The following is a 21491-nucleotide window of genomic DNA, read 5'->3' on the forward strand; positions in this document are numbered from 1 at the left end:
TAAATCCAGGACGGATAAATCATTGCTCCGGTTTCTTTCGAGCAGGGTAGCCTGCCTAAATCACTGCCACATTCTTCCCATAGTAGTCGTTTAAAATTAATAGCACATGCGGAGGAAAAACTAAACCCTTTGACGTCACTCCTGAAATGAGGAAACATAAACAGAAAAGGCTTGACTCCACGGAGCTGGCAGTGCGGGCGCGGATTGGTCTGCTCTCCCGCGCCTGTGGCGGTTGACAGCACCTCCCAGCCCGGCACGGCCTTCGGCTCTGAGCACGGGCAGGCAGACTGCAGCAAGCTCAGCTCTACCCCAGCCCTCACACTGGCAGAAAAGTGCACTCTCTTCCCGAGTCTTTTTGCTTCTTAAGGTGGTTTTATTGGCTGGGTTGGGGGACCTGGGGAGGTTTTCTTTCCTTTTTTCCTTTTTTTTATTTTTTTTTTTTTATTTTTGTTTGCTGTTGTTACTTAATTCTATTCCTAATCCTGGATGCAGTTACTGGATTCTGCAGTACAAGTCTTCATGAACAAGCTGCACCGCTTAGAGATTTCACGGCATTCAAAGGTCACAGAACTGCCACTATGGTTAAATGTCTTGTTTAATGGTTGAGGTATGTACAGCAAATCTAAAAGAGGCAGCATGATTATTTTTGAAGGGGAACTAAAATTGCGAGGGGGAGAGGGAGATAATACTATTATTTAGTGGAAAAGATTTTTACTGGTGATTGTTACTACAGCAACCGGTTTTTGAATTTCCTCCCTTTTTCTCTTTATTCAAACTAGATGAAAATTTTAACTTCTGTTGATTTAACCATTTGATGGCGAGAGAAGATTGCGGAAAGAATCTGTTATTTTGGTCCTTTCTGACCCCACTGAGGGAAGTGTGATTGCTTTTTCTATATGTTTTCCTACTGCTCTGTGGCAGGAGAGGAGACCTGGGACTTGGCTGGCTTAGGTGAAGGGAGAAGAAAGCAGAAACTCGTTCTTATCCTGAGGGGGCTGCGAGTTTGTCTGAGAGTTAGAGCAGAGAGAGAAAGAGTTGGAAATAAACAGATCAAGCAGAAAACAATATCAGCCTCATTTTTAGGAGTACACGTACCACAACATTTTAATTTTTTTTACTACATGCTAAGATTGCTTTACTTGATTTGGGTTCAGAAGTTCAAAATTAAGAAGCAGCCTGCACTTTGACTTATAAGCAGATCCTCAGTGGGAAGGGAGGGAGCTGATCGTCTTATATCAACACCAGTATTCAGATAGCTTTTGCTACTTAAACAGAGAAAAGTGGAAATTTGCTTGGAAGTTGAAGTAATGTAGCCTGACGTCTGTTTGATGGCATATAGGTTCGATTCATATTCGAGCTAACGGTATGCCTTGAATGAGTATTGCAGCATTACAGTGGACAGTGTGCTGCAGGAAATGAAAACAACTGCTAGCATAAAACTAACATTGTTTTCAGGAGTGTGATTCTAAAATACAAGAGGAGGAGCCACTTGTCAGAGCTCGTGTGTGTGTGTGTGTGTGTGTGTGTATGAGCGGCCTTAAAAATAATTTCAGCCAACACAGCCGATTTCTAGTCTTAATTGGATTAATATACAGGTATGCTCAATGACTAGCAATCTTCATATTTTCCCAATTTGTGAAACGAGACTTTTTAAAGCTCTGTTTGAAGTGTTGCTGTAGATATAAACCCTCTGCAATTTGAAGATCTTTTAGTTTAACTTTAAAAATTATACCTGAAAAAACAAAAAGGAACAGAACATGAGCACACCCACCTCATGCGATGCTCCTCAAGGGGTTACAAAAATTAATCACACTAGGCTGAAGCATGCTAGCTTAAGGACTGCAAAAATATTAGCTCTGAAATGCAGAGGATGTGATATGTGCTGTGAATGGACAATTGCTATTCTGCAGTGCCTAGTGGGAAAACAAGGACTTTGTGTATTGCAAATGCATAGCTGCAGCTCCTCCATTTCCTCTGCTGTATCTTCACTGATGACTGCAGAAAAAAAAAGAGACTTGTCACAGATAAACTCTTTAGTGCCCCATCTCTTTTGAGATGCTTGAGGATATTTTTTTCATCTCATCCAACAACCCAAAGTCCAGCTTCGTTAGTTGAACCGTTATTCTGTAATCTCCATGCCATTCTGTCCTCCCCAGCCCTCCTCTAAGTCTGATTACTTAAACTGCCAGCTGTTTTCAAAAACTAAAGTATTGCTTCTCTAGCCTCAAATTTATCAGGGTTAATATAGTATTCGTTAGATGATTAATTAGTAAATTTGACTAAGGGGAAGCCTCAGTCTATAGGGACTATAGCCTGTTCTGTAAGGAACAGCCCTGTAACTATATGAAGACACCCAAGTTTACGACAGACAATCCGTAAGGTATCTGTTTATAATAATTTCCTAGAATTAAATTATTCACTTCTTCTGATAAACATTTTTCAGACAAGCTTAGTTTTTAAGCTCTGTAATCTACATTTTGCTGCATCTGTGTGTTGTAGCAACTACTACTGGTGATACTAATAGTAAATATGCTAAGGGGACTTCAGCTGGGGAAATGACACTGTTTTTCTACTTTAGTAAGAAAAGTTTATCTGCAATGCTTTCTCAGAACATTCTCAATTCAGCATCAAGAGCAAAATACAATTTAAGGTTGGCCTCTCTACAGTGGATGCAATGATTACTGACATTTGCAGTCACATTCTCTCAAAAATAAAGTCTGTGTTGCAGAAGTTTCACATGATATGAATGGCTGCTCATTCTGAGTTTATTTCCGTAGGGCAGACAAGAGTTGTCACCAGTGAAGTTGTAGTGATTCCAGCAGAGTAAGGCAAACTCTGCTGAGTCTGATCCAAAGTATTGCAGATCAATTTTTTAAATTATGAAATGTTTAATTCTGTTAACTAGTATATAAATATACCATTATAACTTCAGCTGTTTCCTCCCCTTCCTCCTGTTTATGTGCTTTTCCCTTCTGAAATCCAGCCCTCTGCTTGCCCTTACCAGACCTCTAGGTAGGTCACTGAAGCAGACTGATTTTCCAGTGTCTTCATTGCAATCATCAAGTATAATTGAGACATTCAATCATACATAATCCTTTTTCACTCACCCCATGGTGCTTCTACCAATAGTTAAAGCATATTTTAATGAGAAACAGTCTGAAAATTGATATTTTATGATGTATGGTTTTCTTGTAAATTTTCAGTCTCATAGGGAAAGAACTTCTCTGGTACTGTTAATTTTCTTTACAGGAGTTGTATGAAGCAGAAATACCAGCTACTAACCAAGCCATTACTGTCAGTAGACTAAAACCTCACACCTCTTTAATTAATCATAAGAAATGTTTAAGACCTAATCTGTCCTGTAATCAAGCTAAATGTACAACCAAAAAAAAAAAAAAAAAAGCTCTTGATGCAGTTGGGCTAACAGAAAAACAAGTCATTTCGGACAGCCAGGAAGACATGCCATGTAAATGAGCATTCTTAGCGACTCGCTATTGTTCATCTTTTCTCCATTTTCGTGCTTGAAATTATTACAACGCTCCATGTGTTTGTCACAGGGTGAAAGTGAAAGGGACAGCTGGGGTCCTACCAGCTGCCAGAATAAAATTAACTGTTTTGTAATGAAATGATTGCTCAGTATTCCTCCTCCCACATCCATATTGGGTCGAAGATGGGACTCTCTATGTTGGAATTGCAGCGTTCATTTTTCTTGTTCCTCAGCCAGAAAGCAGGCTTACCCTTGCAGGGACATCAGTTTTTACACTTTCAGTGAAACGTTGGCTTTACTTCTAGTGTGAAAATTGCGCTTTTCAGTCACAAGCTTCAGGATGTGGAACTGATGTTATTTAGAGTTTATACCCTGGGGGCATTGGGGCACAGATGTGCAGCCTACGTGTCCAAAAGCAGTTCGGAACTTCTGATGCATTTTCTTTCTCTCGCCAACGCAAGGTGCATCAATTTAGGCAGCTAAAGGTGAACAATGGTAGCTGAAAAGCTGGGCCAGAAAGCCAGGCACCACATATGCAATCGGATGAGGGCGGCTGGTAACCTTTTTCTGTGGTTTCACAGTAAATGAGTGGAAATCTAATAATGTGTCTTCTGATAGTAATAGGAATTTGTCATGTCTGTAGAATTAGCTCTGTGCAAATACTAGAGAGATAGAACGTATTTGTTGTATTTAAGACAATTTATTTAATTAATTTCTAGAAATTTAAAATGCAAAGTCAACTTTTTAGCAGAAAGAATTCTTCTGTATCTTTCTGAAAATTTAGAGCACTCCTTAATTTTTTTTTTTATTATTACTATTCTTACTACAGTACCATTCCAAGAAAATTGCATTAGAAAACAATAGTTGAACCTCTGAACTTATCATTTCTGTTTTCCTGTAAGAGACTGTGGGACCCAGGAGATATATTGCTGGGGTTCACAGTGCTCAGATCTGGGCTAGCGATAGCTATCTGTTTTAAAGCCTTCAGTTTTAAAGTAGAAAACTAACAAATCCGAGCCAGATCAGATAGAAGCGAGAGCCGTTCCAGAAGCCGGACTTCAGTGGCAAAACTGTTAGTGAAAAAATTTGGGGCAGACACAATTTTCAAAAAACAACAGTCAAATGAATTGAGCATTTCTTTTGCACACATTTTATAGTGTGGTATCTACAGTCCATTGATGCTGTAATTTTAATAAACATTTTTCACTTGTTCTGTTCTTAGAAAGTGAAATATCTATACCTATCATTTTGTTATGTAAACAGTGTTGAACTACAGAAATTAAACTAATGAAAGAGCCCTATTAAGTTTGATTTTCTCATTCTATTCTTCCTCCCGCTGGGAGCTGTGAGTGAGGATGGATGAGAACTCAGTTTAGCTACTTATTTAAGCCACATAGTCTTATGGTGGTATACGATATGCTTCTGCTAGCTTACTATCCAGCCAAATAAGACATCCAGGTTGCCTGGATGGATAAACATAGCTGATGATCTCTCCCTCTTAATAGGTGGGGATGAGCAGTTCGGATTCTCCCAGACACACACAGAGACGAATTTGTTGTAGTTTAGCTAAAGAAGAATTGCACGCAGACACAAACAGCAAGATTTAGTTCTTTTTGAGTAGGTTATTTTAAAAATAAAATACAAATATTTAGAAGAAGATAGTTGCAGAGGTATTTTTTTTCTCTAGCTGGTAGGTTTATACTAGTTACCCACAAAAATTTCTGGTATGAGAAAACTCACCAACTAATATCTCACTATGGCGTGTGTTAATGCTGGCAGTGTAAGGTTTTTAAAAGTAGAGCACAGAATCTCCTGTCAAACTAAGTTTAGCTAATTGTCACAGAAGCATAAAAACACACTTGTGGGGCAACTGCTGTCAGGACCTGCATGCAATTTTCTACATGGTTGTTCATGGCAGAGTCTATGATACTAACCCATCTGTACGTAGGAAAGATGTTTTGGAAAAGATGATCATTACCTTTCCAAGAATAAAGTGGGAGGTAGGCATGTTTTGACTGAATATGCAGCAACCCAGAGATGGCTCAGAGAAATATACATCTAGAAAAGTGAAATTAAGAAACCTCAACTTCAACCGGAGAACTCCTGGAGGATGATACTGAGCTACTGTGTAACCACTTCTGCTCCCTTTGGAAATTGCCTTTATTCCTTCTGAAAGAAACAGTCTGTAGTCTCATGTTCTTATTCCCTTTCTTTCCCCCTACCCAACCTTTTTCCCATAGCAGACTTCCTACAGTGCTTGTGTAGACTGGCTAAGCTCTGGCACTTGTCATAACATGTGATGGCAGAGCTAGCATTAGTGTGCAAGGACTCGTCCCTTGGAAAGAGAGATGCCGATCCCAGGTGGTTGCTGTGCTTTAGAAATGAACACATATTGACATGAAATGCCTTCTTACTTTCCCAAGAATTCAGCTGTCATCCAGAGGGTGTAGCTATTTTCCCCTTTATGTATGATGATCCAGGTACAGAACACGAACTGGTACCTCTGGATATGATGTGGATGATGGGTTCAAACGTACACTGATGAAGTTTGCGGATGATACCAAACTGAGTGGGGAAGTTCTCAGTTCAGAAGGGAGAGCCACCCTGCAGGAAGACCTAGGTAGGCTAGAAGAGTGGGCTAACAAGAACCCTATGAATTTCAAAAAGGACAAGTGTAAGGTCTTGCACCTGGGAAAACATAAATCTCTGAGAAGGTTAGATAGAATGAGGACTTGCTGCGTACCAGGCTGCTGGGAAGGAGGAGAAAACCTCACATAGACACCCAGAGAGAGATGAAAGCAGATGCATGAGGTCTTCATGGAGAAAGCACACTTCTGGCTTTGTGTTCACTGACAACCATGTTGAAATAGGCTACTGCCCCTTTCTGTTTCAAATGTTGGGATATGACTTGGCTCTGTATTACTTATTCATAGGCAATTCTGTTTCACACATTGCCATAATATCCGAGTGTCTATTAATAACAATGTTCAAGTGGCATCAGAACGGCCATCATAAATTTAATTAGGCAGTGTATCTCCAGTTTAATCAATATGGTCATTAGAAGACTGTAAGACAGCCAGGAAAACAATAATTAGTCCTGATTAATAAAGGAGAACTTGCACACATCAGCAAAGGAGAGGAGGGAGCTTTGCCTGTTCAAGGCTTGGGAGGACAGTGAGTTGCTTTCTGCTTTAGCAGATCTGAGGACACTGTTATCAAAAAACCCTCTTGAAAATGCCCTTAAAATTCTAAATAAAGTGGAAAATCATATACTGTAGAGAGAAAACTACTACACTGAAAGTATATTTTCCAAATTCTACAATTCTGTTCTTAAAAAACCCTTCATTTTCTTGAACAAACTCAAAGTGCCAGCTAGAAAGATAAAACTGGAATGTATTTCTTCACCAAACAAATTCCTCATGTGCACAGTTGCTTTGTTTTTGTAGGACTGCTTTAAAAAGCAGAATAACTGAAAGATAAAAAGAAGACTCAAATTGGATCGGTGCGTGAGAGTGTAAAATGGCATGGTTCCACTGAGATTAATAGGACTCCCTCAATTTATAACTGTGAAAGATCAGACCCGCTGAGCTTTCAGGTCTTATAAGCATTCCTTCTCTTCGCCAGTTAGATCAAATTTTAAGCTCATTAGCCTTCCACTATACCTGTTTCATACAGGTTTTCCACAACTTCCTCAGCATTGCGGTACTGTCAGGCTGCTTTTGATGGCTCCACAGAAGCTGCGATGCATTTTCTCCCTACCATCATCCTCTAAACCTCCCTTCTCTCCTTCCCTTTCTCATAGCAAAAAAAGAAAAAAAAAAAGTTTAGCAGATTTTATTTGAAATCACAACCTCACAGTTAATTTTTAGCTTATGTGCTAGCATCTGCAAAACTGTATCTATTTGTAATACAGAGGGGACTGATCTCGCTTGTTTTCAGTATAGACCATGATCTGCTTCAGTGACACAGCTATGTAAGCAATAATTTTAAAAGCTGAGGAATAACAGGGAAATAGTAATTTTGTTTAGGGACCAACATGTACTGCACTGTACCACAAGAAATTTTTCATGTAGTAAGGCTGTAACATCCTGTCTCTTTGAACCACGAAACTATATCTATAATAACAATATCCACTACCAGAATATAACTTCCGTATTAGTATGGTAACAAAAACCAGTGCAACATGAAGATGTTGAATGAAGTTCGTGCTATATATTATCATCAAAGCTGATAGAATCGGTCAAGCTTTCAAAAAAGCTCGAATTCACTTTACTATCTAAATGAAACGGCCAGATCTGAAAAACTGCTGCGCACGAGAGCTTGCCTGGGAAATGTTTTCCCATTCTACCTCAGACAGAAGTAGCCAACAGCCTGTGGTTAGTGATCTCGAGAGGCTAGGGGTGAAAAATATTCAAGTTCCCTCTCTGCTTGTGTTGGCTTTCCTAGGGTGGATTACCACTGCAGTGTCCCCCAAGGGCTGAGCTCTGGTTTCACGGGGCCTGGCAGATGGAGCCCACAGCTCCACGCTGAGCCCCGGCTGGAACCAGAGCTTCTCCGCTGCTGAAGAGGCACATGAAGGTTGTTTCAGGCAGATCTCCACCTGCAGCTCCAGGAGTTCTGTCCTGAACCCAAGAAACTTTTCTAATGGGTGTTTTCTCCAGATGAGCACCTCTTCCTCAACAGCTTTTTTTCCAACAAATTGTTGATTTTAAGAGGAAAGTCCGGATATATTTTGAGGGGGAAAAAAATCACCGCTGCTACAGAATCCCCACCTTGCTTGTGAGGACTGAGGGGCTCAGAGACTGCTTGCTTTGGGTGCCTGCTAGTGGGCAGAGTGACTGAACACCTGGTTCCAATCTAGTGACCATTTTGAAAAGTCTGCTTAGATCTTTTTATTTTATAGTGCTTGAACTGAAAACTCAAAGGTCACCGAAGTCTTGAATTTCCATGTCTTTCAGCAATCCTCTTCTCACCCTCCTCCCAATAGACCTAGTACTACTATTGTTTCTTATTTTGAAAATAAGTGGGGAAAAACAACAACACTCCGTGCTTCATTTATGTGATAACTATATCGTGCTGAAGAGATTATTTCTTCATGTTAAGATTTCCTTGTAGTGGTTACAGCTTTTTGTCTGTGAAATGCACTTGCTTTAAGAAGAGGCTTGCACATGCACCACAGATGTATTTTTCTTCTCATCCTCCCCCCAAATTTAGCAGAATAAAGGAGTGTGAATTCTGTTTGGTTTGGTTTTGGGTTTTTTTTTTATTTTTTGCTCAAACACCATAGCAAACATTATTTTAAATCCAATAATGTGAGAAAGGGAGGATTACAATGTTTAAACACGTCAGCTGGTCAGAAAGCCTCTTGGGGGGCAGCTTCACATTCAGCTGGACCACCTAATATGTGACTGCAGCTTGGTTTCACTACATTATAATTTTTAAATTGGTATTCACAGTTTAGTTTAAAAACCCACAAAGCATCACTTCGCTAATCGTTTTTTAACTTGTAATCATGTTTACTACTAATGTGAACAAGCCTGAGCTGACTTTTGTTGTTTTCTAAGTATTAGTAGAAACTATTTCATGTTTCATAAAAGAATAAGGCAAAAAGCTTTTAATGTCAGTCTGTGTTTGACATTGCACCTTTTTATGATAGCTGATGAAAATTAGCTTGCAAATAAACAAACCATTCTCTAAAAAAGTCTCAAAAGGTCCAGATCTTTAAAATGTAGAAAAGAATTATCAGAGAAGTCTCAGTGCTATGTAGCCACCCTTTAATTGTCATCCGTTGACAGTACTTTGACAGTTGACCTTCTTCAGCTCTGATTTTAGGAGAACTTCAAAAACCTCTGAGCTACTTTATCAATTTCTAGAAACATTTTTGGAAAGATTGTATTAAAGAAGCATTTCTTCTTTTTGCCTCTCTGTTACCCTCATTTTCTCCTGAGAACACTTGTCTAAAAATTGCCTTTTCACCGCACTGATTTATAGGTTCTGGCATGGGTACTAATGCTGTTTCTCCTAGTAGCAGACAGAAAATTAGTCACAATCTGATGTTAACAACTTCTTCATTACCTAAACTGTTTTACACTTTATTAAGTTCAACACAAGCAAATCTAATCCCTTTGAACAAACCAAGGAGTTCTTGTCCATGTTGCAAATATACGAGACAGTAATTAATTTATAAAGTCACTATTGTAAGTCAGCCTCTGTGGCAAACTGGGAACTGAACTGTGATACCACTGACTTCTGCAGAGAAGTGCCACTTGAGTGCAGCAGAGAGAAAAAATTGTTTTAGCTAATTTACATTAAAAAGTCAAATATGAAGAACACTGTCAACACAGTTGCTTTTGTGGATCCTGTTGGGAGATGAGATTCAACATATTCTACCCTCACATGTGACACTCACAGATTTGTCTGTGCTGGCAACAAATAATCTGCACTGTAGAGAGCGATAGGTTGGTGCTGAGGTATAGGATACCTGTAGATTTCAGCAACAAGTTGATCAGGAAAGATTTTATGAAGTCAGTCCACCACTAGATGTTTCTACCAAAATCACCAGTGGTGGTGTAATTTTTAGCTGGTCCCTTAAATTTCCCTCACTGCCTTTCAGGTACCTGCTGAGCACACAAGTGGTTTACTAATTAATGTTCCTCTGCTGCTTGCCCACGAACCTGAGGCAGTGTTCCTGCTGTCCCTCCAGGCTAGAAGAGGCACTCATTGGAAAGTCAGTCATGTAGAAGGGAACGGCCTTGGTCTTAGCCCAGGCAGATAGGAAATTGAGTCAACCTCAGTTGTGAAATTACCATGTATGGTATAAGAAATGCTAAAAGACATGTTTCATGCTTCATGCGTGCAATGGCATTCACTGTTCTAGAAGAGCCTAGTATAGAAGGGTACATTCATGAAGACTATAATTCAGAAAGAGAACGTTTCTGAACAAGCTGATGAATGAAGAAAAAGTTGGGGTGTTTTTAAGAGAGGCTTTACAATTCTTATTTTTACAAATACAGGCATAGAAACAAAGTTTTAGTTTGACTTCATCACTCCAAATCTTTTCCTTTAAAAGAAGATTCTTTTAAGGACCAAACTCAGAATTTGAAAAATTATCCACTTTAAAATATTTTGGGGAGATCGTTTTGAAACCTGTGCCTTGTTGGAGCACCTAATGCTCCCATTGGTTTTGCTGTATTTTTGAGATCCTCAGAATTTTTTAAAACCAAAATGTCAAATATGTCACATCAGCCATGCTATGATAGACTTCAACAAAATGGTAGGCCAGAGTTTCCAGGTTTTTTGGACATTGTAATACCAAAAATAGCCAAATGGCTACTGATTATAATTTTATTATAATATTAATTTATATTTAAAATAAAATTAATGTTATTTGCACTTCACTAGGAGAGGCAGAGTTTTCTGCTGCTAACCCTCTGCTCTGTAGAAGAACTGGAGGATGCATGCTGGGGCAAACATTTTACATCGACCACTGTTCAGAAATACAAAATCATTTTCTCTAACTCATAAGCATATGTGTTTTCTTTTTCCTTAAACTCTTGAGCTTTTGCTTAAGCAATATTTCCTCTTCTGTCCATATTTTATATTACATTCACAGCAGCTGCTTGCTACATCTAAAAGCTTCCCATTTTTTTCTTTTCTGTTTTTTTTTGAAATTCTCCCTTTTTCTTTAGAGAGTAGAAAACTAAAGACCAGAAAATTGACTTATTATTACATTTAAGGATAAAGAATTTTATACCTAGCTAATTTAAAAAAAAAATAAATAAAAATATCAAAGGAAAGAGAATCTTTGGACCATTACAACCCCATTGTCCTTCTGAACTCTGAGCAGATCCTTACAGGAAGTCGATGCGTCATCTTAAGGCAGAGTGCAGGCTGGCATAAGGGGAAGGTATATCCCCAGCTATCACGAAACATCAGAAACATTTCTGATTATGATTGATAACAGAGTGAAAGGGAGAAAGGCAAGCAGAGATGGTCTCAGAGACTTTGGATCCCAAATAGGAACATGAGATCATGTTCAGACTCATACCAAATGAAATGCTAACCTAGGAAAAATTGTATTGAGCTAAGAGATTATTTAAGGCTGTTGCTCTATGTTGCAAAGTGTGTTGCAGTACCAGCAGAGTATGAAAATGTATGTATGTAACACGTTAGTCAGATCTGTAAGATTCATTTAAGACAGACATCTCTATTTCCCACAGATAGAAATGCAGGAAACACAAATGTATTAAAGGCCACCTTTTGGAAATGGCTTCTCTGTCTGTGCATGAATATCTTTTAAGAGTTGGAGATTCAAGCTTTTGTCACTCCAGATTCTCTAACTCAGAAAATTATTTTTTATTAACTCAGAAATTATGTAGTGTTTAAATATAATATTTAGGTCTTCTATTCTCTGTGTATGAATCTAATTATTTGGCTGCAGAACAACCAAACATTTGTATAAGCAGTTTATGTTGACAGAGTCTTCTGCTATATAAATTTGCCATTTCATAAAATAAATAACATGTTATGGAAAATTGCTCTGTATCCTAAGGATCTGGAGTTCTTCCTAAACTGAGGATAGAATGACTTCAAGCATCTATTTGATTTTTTAATTATTTTTTTTTTAATTATAAAAATAAAGGGTTCATTTCACCTACCATATGCACACTGAGTGCAAACCGTACCTGCCTCCCGCTGAACCCAAGGCACAGACTGGCTGGAAACCGTACGTTCCCTGGAGCTGCCTTCCCTGTGGGCACCCCCACGGCACAGGCTCCTGAAGTGTCTGATCCCGCAGCTCTGCTAACGGTGCACCTCTCCTCGGCGTCACCGCCCGCATCCAAGGCTGCGTGGCTCCCACCAGAATCTCCCTCAGAGAATTTGTCATCTCTGACCCAAAAGCCCTGGTTCTGCTTCGGATTGTGCAGGCAGGACGTGGGCAGATAGTGAGTGAAAGGGTGGAGGAGGAAGAAATGGGAAAGGGTGGCTACAGAGAACGATGGGGGGAAATTGCACTGTGTCCTGCCATCTTAAACATCTGTAATAACACACCGTCCTCCATCCAATACTGACTATAAAATTGCTGATACTAGGACTATTTCATCACTGTTTCTCCTTGTTTCCGTGAAGTCTTGTTCTTTTGACCTCCAGTATTTCTACACTGGCTGCCCATAGAAATAATTGATCTGTTCAACATCATGGTACCTCTTGGGTCCAGCTTTACACAGATTTCTTTATGATGGTTGACCGCACAGTTGTGGTGACATAAAGGCTGTCTCCAGCATCAGGATAAAGATTGTTTGTATAGGAGACATCTCTGTGAAATTTCAAAACGAGCTGTTAAGAAACTGAGGATTGTCATGTTCCTCAACATTTCCCTTTCCAAGTGCAAGATATATTTCTTCCAATTTTCCAAAGAAATCATCACATGTTTAAAAGAGAATAATCGAGACAACAAATCACATATAACAGATACTATAGTCCTAGTTTATGCAGTACTGGAAAGTATTCACTCTTGAGGATGAGGCATAAAATAGAAAAAAAATCTGAGAAGAGGATTGGAAATGTAAAAATTAGACTTTTAGAAACAAGAAGCAATGAGGATGATTATTTGTTTACTCCAGAACATTTATTAACCTCACTGGTTCACCCTGTGGCATCTCATTATGTGTGAATATCTGGACCATTCACACATTCTTCGAAAATTTCTTATGACAATTCTACTTAATTTGTGAAAGACAAATCATGATGGCAGTACCTGCAAATAACGTGTTCCACAACAACAACGATATGGCCATGTTGGTTTTTTTCATACGGAGAATAGTGATTTTAAAAACCCTGAATGTTTTAGATCTCTAACAATGTATCAATAACGATAAGATTTTTAGAAATTCTATAAAATGTTTATTCAATGGAGGTTTTGGAAAACTGACAGAATATATCTGTGGATTTGAAATATTTGTACATCATTCTAAATTTTATAACAGTATGCAAAATTCTAATTATGAATTGTTTGTGAGTTATTAAATACAGATGTGGGGGAAAAAAATCAGGTTTTAACAGAAACTCACAGGATGAAAGATCAGATCTATGACTGGTTGTTTAACCTCTCAAGGGGTCCTGAAAAACTGCACAGTACAGAAAACTTAGTAGATATAAACCAAATTCCCTTCTTATACATGCAAGGAGAAGTTTGCTTGACTTTCTGGTAATCTTCCATGTATGGAAGAGGGTTGTATGCGTTACATAAAAAAGCAATATTGTTTCCAGTTTTTGTATTCAGTTTATATCTGAGTCTGATAACAAGAAAAATCCTCCTCTCCTGTTTTATCAACCTGGCCTTGTTGGTTTATGTATTTTACGTAAGTTCTATGTTAATATTCTGGCAACTAATCTCTACTGCATTTTATTTTGGAGAGCCAAACCATCCAACAGTGCAAGTCTTTCTGGGACCTGCCTCATTCTTAATGTCTTCCCTTGCTATCTTTTATTCTGATATATCAAAGTTATCACTGCAGTTACGTAGCCTTCACCGTATCTCCCCAACAAACATTTGTTCATAAAAAAGTGAGTCTGGCAAAATTATCTCATCTTCTTGTCGCTAGCAGATCAGCAAACCAGGCTACACCTCTGTCTAGGTTCCAGCTTCTTAATCATTATGAAGAAATCAGTACAAATGTAAAATAACTTTGCCTACAGGCACCTGAAATTATTGTAATTAATGAAATATAAGTTCTAGAAACTGCAGTGGTTGCTTTGCAATTGTCTCTTCACTCTCCCTTGAAATACATGTATTCCTCTCTCACTGTTGCTGTAGTCCTTTTGTGCTTGTGCTAAATGCTCTGATGGCATCTTTCCCTTTAAGTGATTGCCCTTTGCATCTTCTTGGCACCAAGTTATTTTCAGCAAGCTGTGCTCAACAGTGCTGGCAGCCGTCCCAGGGAAGCTGCTCTGCCTCAGTGGCATTTGGTACACGGGAATTCCAGAGTAAGGAATGGGCAAAGGTTACCCCGTGTTTTACATCACTCTCAGAAACACCAAACTAGGCTATCAGTGCCTGACAGCAAACAATGCACGAGGCCTCTAGGCTTTGCGGTCTGTCTCATTCTTTATTTTCCCTATTCTTGTACCTCCACTCACACCAAACACGTTCAAATATTACCTGTGCGTTATTCTTGTAATATCACCCTACGACGTAGGAAGTCTTGATAAAAGATGCAGTTTGACACAGAATAGTTTAAAAGCCAGGAAACAGTTTAACTACTGGGAAACAAACTAAGCGCTCAATAGGATTAGGATATTTGTAGTCTCAGACTTTTCCAGGCCTTTGCTGTTCTAATATCTGATCGTATTTGATCCTTCCATATTGACTCTTAATATAGATAGGTGGAAAAGCACAGATCACAATCTTAGTTTTCTCTATTTTAAATGAGGAAAAATATTATGCTCCTCTCATTTCACGACAATATCTGGAAAGGAGTTTGTTCCCTAAAATATAAGGTTTTCCAAAAATTGTACAAAACTATCTGTAAGAAGTAAAGATTTCAAGCGAGTACATTAATATAAAAATACTGTGATTTAAAAAAAAATATTCAAGTGAATACTATGATTAGCTCGGCTAGCCTTCCAGACCTACTTAGACATCTTTTTTATTAAATCTTTATAAATGGATTTGTTACTTACGGCAGAAAGATAATTTAGAATGCAAATGGGAATTTTTACATGAATGAACTGAGCAGAACTCTTGTAAAAATGAGTATCACTAGGCATAGGTTCAATACTACAAGCAGAAAATCACTGATCCATAACGTGCTTTTCTAGTACAACACGTAGGAAACCTAAAGTGCTGATTTTCAAGTACAGAGTAAAAACAGCTTACAAAATCAGATGTGTCCATAATATCTATTTACCTATAGTTTTCCATATACATCATAATCATGTCAAATTAGCATTTCCCATAGCTATTTGAGAACACTGTTTCTCTTAATTTGACTACAAAGGTCAGATGGCCACACTGCAGTTAGCAGCAGCTCGCTACAAGACCAGACTACGGGCGCAATCTATTTCAAAGCCGCAATGCTTCCCCGTAGTATCTGAGTTCTGCAGAGAGTGTTTTTCGTCTTGCTTCCTTTGCTTCATTGTCTTTAAGGTGAGGAAGTTCATCTTAATGTGAACAAACTATTTTTCTTAATATAGTGTTCCTTTTAGTGAAGGATGGACTTGGGAATTAGCAGAAAAGGGTATAAATCCCAAGTAATTATCATCTGAAGGCATATTTGCTACTGGAAGGGAGTGAGCCCTTACCTTTTGCAAACATTCGTGATGTTTGCAAAAGCTAAGGGCAGTATATTCACATTTGAAGGCAGGAATCTGTGTTCCACAGGATCAGGAAGAAATTTTCCATCACCAGCACCAACATGTATGGCATCAAGATATAAACAGATGTTTTATATCTGCATGTGAATAAGTCAAAATGACCTATTCCTGGCAATCTGATCAGATGGTTTTGATGTTTTTCTCATCTGGTTTGGCTTCTCTTAATGCAAAGTTATTTCTCTAGTGGACAGCTTAATTCTGACATATAGAGCTACTTGTCAGATAAACTGATTCTAGTCCTATATTCATCAGTAAAAATCAAATAACAGAAATAATCTGCTCAACACTTTTGTAGACCAGTGGACCTTTCTATTGTGACAGAATGTTTTTGCCTTTTTTTACACCAAATTTTGTCAAAGATGATCTCTAAATTGTTTCATGATATCATAACTAAGTCCTGCTTTCCTTTAAAATACAAAACTAAAGACAGACCTGGATGAAAGACAAGGGAATATTTGTTTTCATTAAACATTTTTTTCCTATGTTTTTACTCTCTATGTATTTATTTGCATTACAGTTATGCCTAAGTGTTTCCCTCTGCCATCTCCATTGTGCTCACCGCTGTGTAACCAAGGTGTCACACAAACAGAGAAAGACACTGGTTTGGTCATTTAATTTGAAACAACAGTCAAGTGTAGCAAATGAAAGAGGAGAAGCAATGCAAGCATACAAAAATAAAATTAGATATTTACATTGGTTAACTGTTGCATAAGTTGATATCTCAATTTTTGTATGTTAAAATGAGCTAAGGAAGTGCAGAACTTTTTCAGATGTCACATTTTTATCAGTGATTTAGGTGTTATCCTTTATATTTACTTCATAGCAAAAATATAACTGAAATTATTGGCCTTTTTGAGGAATTCAAACGGTACCTTCATTAGAAGTTACTCTTTTTGGTGCATGCTTGCTGAGTTAGATTAAGCTGTAAGCCTACCTTTGAATCAGTCTTGATCTGATTTAACAAAAACTTTGTAGGCCTTCTTAATTCACAAGCCTTAATGACAACTTCTACTGAGATCTTCAGAGGTTACTAGTTTATTAATGATCCATGCTATGAAGCCACATCTGGAGCACTGCATCCAGTTCTGGGCTCCCCAGTATAAGATAGACATGGATTTACTGGAGTGAGTCTAGTGAAGCACCATGAAGATGAATAAGGACTTGGAGGATCCATCATGCAGGGAGGTTGAGAGAGCTGGGATTGTTCAGCCTGGAGAAGAAAAAGCTCGGCAAAGATCTTTGTATGAATAGCTGATGGAAGGTATTAGGAAGACAGAGCCAGACCATGGACCAGGTGATCTCCAGAGGTCCCTTCCAAACTCAACCATCCTGCGACTCAGCAGTAGGCATGGTGCACATAAGATCAGTAGAGTGCCAAGCCCCGCAGATGTGATAGGACTGCCACCAGGCACCAGCCGAAAACGTAAATGCCAGTAATATCATTTAGGAAGAGGACAGGAGGAATGTCCCCCTGTTAACAAGTTTTCTGTAACAGGGAGGGCCAAGCTGACAAGTGATTTCAAGGAAATGCAGAAATTAATATCTTTAGTTCTTTAGCAAAGCAATGCAGATAATTTAAACTTTGTTTCCATTGTGCTTCAGAATATTTTGAGGATATTCTGTGATATGGCTGTTGCTGCTTTTATTAGTCAGATCAAATTCTGTTTCAGTGCATCTTATCCATTAATTCACATTCAATAAGGTACCCTTTTGCTAGTGGGCATTCCAGGTTGTCTGTGCTTTGATAATTTTCTGGCACATCCATTAGTATACTATTAGAGTTCAAAAGGAACACGATAATAAATGTTTCATATCTAACATATGCTTTCATTCAGTATTTATGCTTTTAGAAGATGAATAGGAGCTCCATTTCTTATGATGTTCCAAAGAATTTCTACTACGGGTAATCTGAAGGCCTGATTTTGTTTATGTGTACGTATCTGGGTGCACATGCCCAGGCATTGCTACTTGTACCTCTTCCAAAGCCGGTGAAATCCACAGGGAAGCCACATTGTAATTGGCACATCATTTACCTTTACAACTTCTAATTTTTTCGAGCATGTCTGCTGCCCGTGTTTGCTAGATTTATTCACAAGGGAGAATATTTCTGAACGCATTGATTAACATCTTGTATTAGAGGGACAGGGTTATATAAAAGAGAGATAGAGAAGCGTCAGCTGCATGTTCTCTGCTCTAATAGCCTACTGCCGCAAATTTTTTTATACCTAATAATGAATCATAACTTATAATTCAGAGATTTACATCCCTGAAAACTTCTAGGACTCCTAACCAATACAATTTGAAATTTACTACAAGTAACGCTAAAAGTCCAAACAGTTCTCACTTTACGAACAACCTTGGAAAACTCGGTACGTTGTCTCCATCAACAGGTAAAGTAGAAAGCCTACTTTTCTGTGGCAGCCCCACTTAAAAGTCTGCATTTGAAGATGAGAAGCAACATATCATTTTGTGAAACTGATCTCACGCAACACATTCCAGGTCCCTTGTTACAGCTATCTTTAATTAATATTTTAATTAAAGTGTAGCAAATTAATGTAATGAGCTCCGCGATAAATCTCCTGTGGACTACAACAGAGCCAGAATATCACAATAGCCATGAGGAACTAGCACAACAATGGGAACCAAAACTCCACAGAACTTATTAAATCTGACAAGTCCCAAACTGCCCTGTTTGATTAATAGAGTCACCCATGTGATTTATCTTGATCAAGAAAGGGCAAGGAATCTTTCAACAAGATTATTTTACACTCTGGTAATACGGAGCTCTACATCTATGATCTCAGTTTATCTGAGTGGGATTTGTTCTGTTCTCAAGTCAAAATTATTTTCCTATTTAGACAGTTTCTCTATTTAGACAATTTCTAAGCTGATTGCTATACTGTGCTTATTCCTATTGTTAGGAAACCTCTTCATTTGACTTCTGTCTGTGTGACTAGTCAGGCGAGAAACTTCTTATCAGCATAAGAAATGGAGAATCTGGGTGCACAACTACAAATAGGTCTGCGGAAATTGGCAAAATGTGGCATTCTCACACTTCTCTGTTGTGGCATAATCATTTTTGATAGCTATACTCTAAAAATATACCTACATGAGACATCTGAAGGAAATCACACATCTAGGTGATGAACTGACTGCTTCACTTAAACTTCACTACTAGATACAGATTAATTGCATTTGTCAATTCTTGGCCACCTGCTGGCAATAATTATCTTGGGTTTGGTGTTGAACGTAAGGAGTATTTTTTGTTTGTGTCACTGTTAGGGGATGCAGCCCATCAGGAGCTGTAAACATGTTTCTCTTCTGTTTAGCAACCAAAATTGGTTCAGCATTCAATATAGTGGAAGTGAATGAGTATGTTTTGATTCATAAGTTGTCTGTATACATATAGTCTGCTGAAATTTTAATTTCATTACATAAAGATCAGCAACAATTGAGATTTTTGTTATAAAGTTACATGGCTTGCTTACATTTTCTGTCCAAGTTTTTTACAGAGTGTTTCTAGCAGTAGAATATTTGATCCTTCCAGCTGTGACTGCATATTCTAGTCATAAAATAATTAATAAATCACGAGGCTGTGTTGTTTGTACAAGGTTCCATTGAAACAGTGTTTTCTGAAATAGTCAACAGATTAGTTAGATGCTAATTTTGTGAAGTGTTTCAGTTTGACGAAATCAAAATACTCTAAATGTGTTGATCAAGCCTCTCAGTACATGTGTATGACAGAAATCTTTTTCTCTGTTTTCCTAGTGCAAATATTAGTCGTTGTAATAACACAGTAGCAGCAGGCCTGCAGTCACATTAGGTTGGGAAAAGAGAATTCAGTGACTATTTGATGTCAGACTTGACACTAAGTGATAGACTTACTAGTTCTTGATGAGCCAGACTTTTAATACTAGTGCTGTAAAAAGCTTTTAAGTCCTACATGTCATATTTGCGGTCCTTGCACAGCTGTGTTTGTCATCTTGAAGAATCTCTCATTATACTACACTTGTAAACTCTTATTTGGCTCCTGGTTAGTTCATTGACATAGAGAAATCTGCTGTGATGAATACAGAGTATAGCAGTATCCCCTTCGTTTGCCAGAGACAGGAGGAGAATACAGTAATGCTACAAAACAGACAAAATCATTCCATAATAAGAAAATGCATTTTGTAATTTTCAAGTTAATAATTTTAGTGCATTATTCTATGAACTATTCTTATGTCTTCAGGGTAAGTTTCTTATTCTCAGCTGCAATGTCATTTGTAGTTTAAGAGCAGATCCAAAGCCTGTTAAAATACAAGGGAAGTCTCTCTTCGACTTCAGTAAACTTTGAATTAAGTGTCTTGCCTGAACATTTCTCACAGGTTCCTGGTAGGAAAAAAGTGCCTGCTTAATGTTTATTTTGCTTCTTACTAATAGTTGTCATTTGTAAATGACGTGTAAATATTGTCATTTACCATATTTGCACAACCTAGTAATAATATTTTGTGCGAGGCACACCCATTTCATTTACCACATGTGGCTGCATTAACGCTGATGGTTGCCACGTAACGTTTTTATATTTCCATGTAAGAAGTGGAAAGAGTGCCCACACAAAAACAAATGGGACCTTCACCTACTGTTTGGTATTTGTTACCAGCTTTGTTGCACGTTCTTCCTTCGGTCACATTTCAATATCAGCGTTTATTTGAAGTAAGACTTGCAGAAGGAAGGATCTCTATTGCTGTATCATAAGTACTTGGCAATGTCTGAAGTTTTGGGTGTATGTTTATATACCTCACCTTAAACAGGAACAAGAACTTTGTCTGGTAGAGGTTTATGGTCTCACATTTTATCAGGATTAATTATTTCAGCCTCTCGTATTTCTCTGTTTCTGTGTGTTTGAGAGATCTTTGAGAATGTGCATATTTACATACATTTACTAGCTACTTAATGTGAACAGCAGGGCTGTTGCCCTGATATATGTCCAGACACATTCTAACGTGAGCTAGTACTGTGAATTCTTATTCCGTATAACAAATACTTCTACGTGGCAATCAGGACATGCCAGCTGTCCATGTCCATCTCCCTCCTATATGTCTATAATATTTAATGACTTACCTTCTTTTTGGATTTTCTGAAAGCATTCTCCTGTATTTTCTCTGAGATTTCAATTTGTTGTTCAGTATCATTACCATCGTATTTTGCTTGTTGGGCAGGCAAGATTTCTTTGTCGTCCTGGTTTTTATAGTGAAATTGCTGTTCTCGTACTTCCTCTCCCATTTCTGAGCTATGTAAGTAGTCAGTTTTTACTCACCTAACCTGGCTCGCAGCTTCCTGAGTCGGGTTAGGTGCAAGGGTCAACAGATCAGCTGAGCAGTAGTGTAACATCATTTCTAAAAGCTGAATCAAAGCTGAATCTTTCTAAGGTTCAAGAGGCATAATCTTCACAGATGACAAGTAATCATGCTCCCTAAATTTGAGCATCTTCTAGTCTGGTTTTCCCAATTTTAAATGCCCAGGACTTACATTTCCAAATTACTTGTATGATTTAGAAATGTATATGTTAAAAAAAAAAAAAAATCACTGTTGATTTCTACTCCAGAAGAAAATATTCAGATTTCTTAAATGAGGGCCCATCAGCTGA

General features: G+C 38.1%; 1 protein-coding gene across 1 annotated transcript in view; it reads left to right on the plus strand.

The window, feature by feature from the left end:
• The first annotated feature begins 228 nt into the window (after positions 1 to 228).
• Positions 229 to 21491, plus strand: part of PDE7B (phosphodiesterase 7B) — a 178882-nt gene continuing 157619 nt past the window's right edge. Inside the window, exons 1-2 of the mRNA XM_054819761.1 lie at positions 229 to 367; positions 493 to 607. Of these exons, the coding sequence (XP_054675736.1) occupies positions 587 to 607 (21 nt within the window). The 5' untranslated portion in view covers positions 229 to 367; positions 493 to 586. The remainder of the gene's footprint in view (positions 368 to 492; positions 608 to 21491) is intronic.

This window comes from Grus americana, chromosome 3, assembly GCF_028858705.1.
Source record: "Grus americana isolate bGruAme1 chromosome 3, bGruAme1.mat, whole genome shotgun sequence".
Lineage (NCBI taxonomy): Eukaryota > Metazoa > Chordata > Aves > Gruiformes > Gruidae > Grus > Grus americana.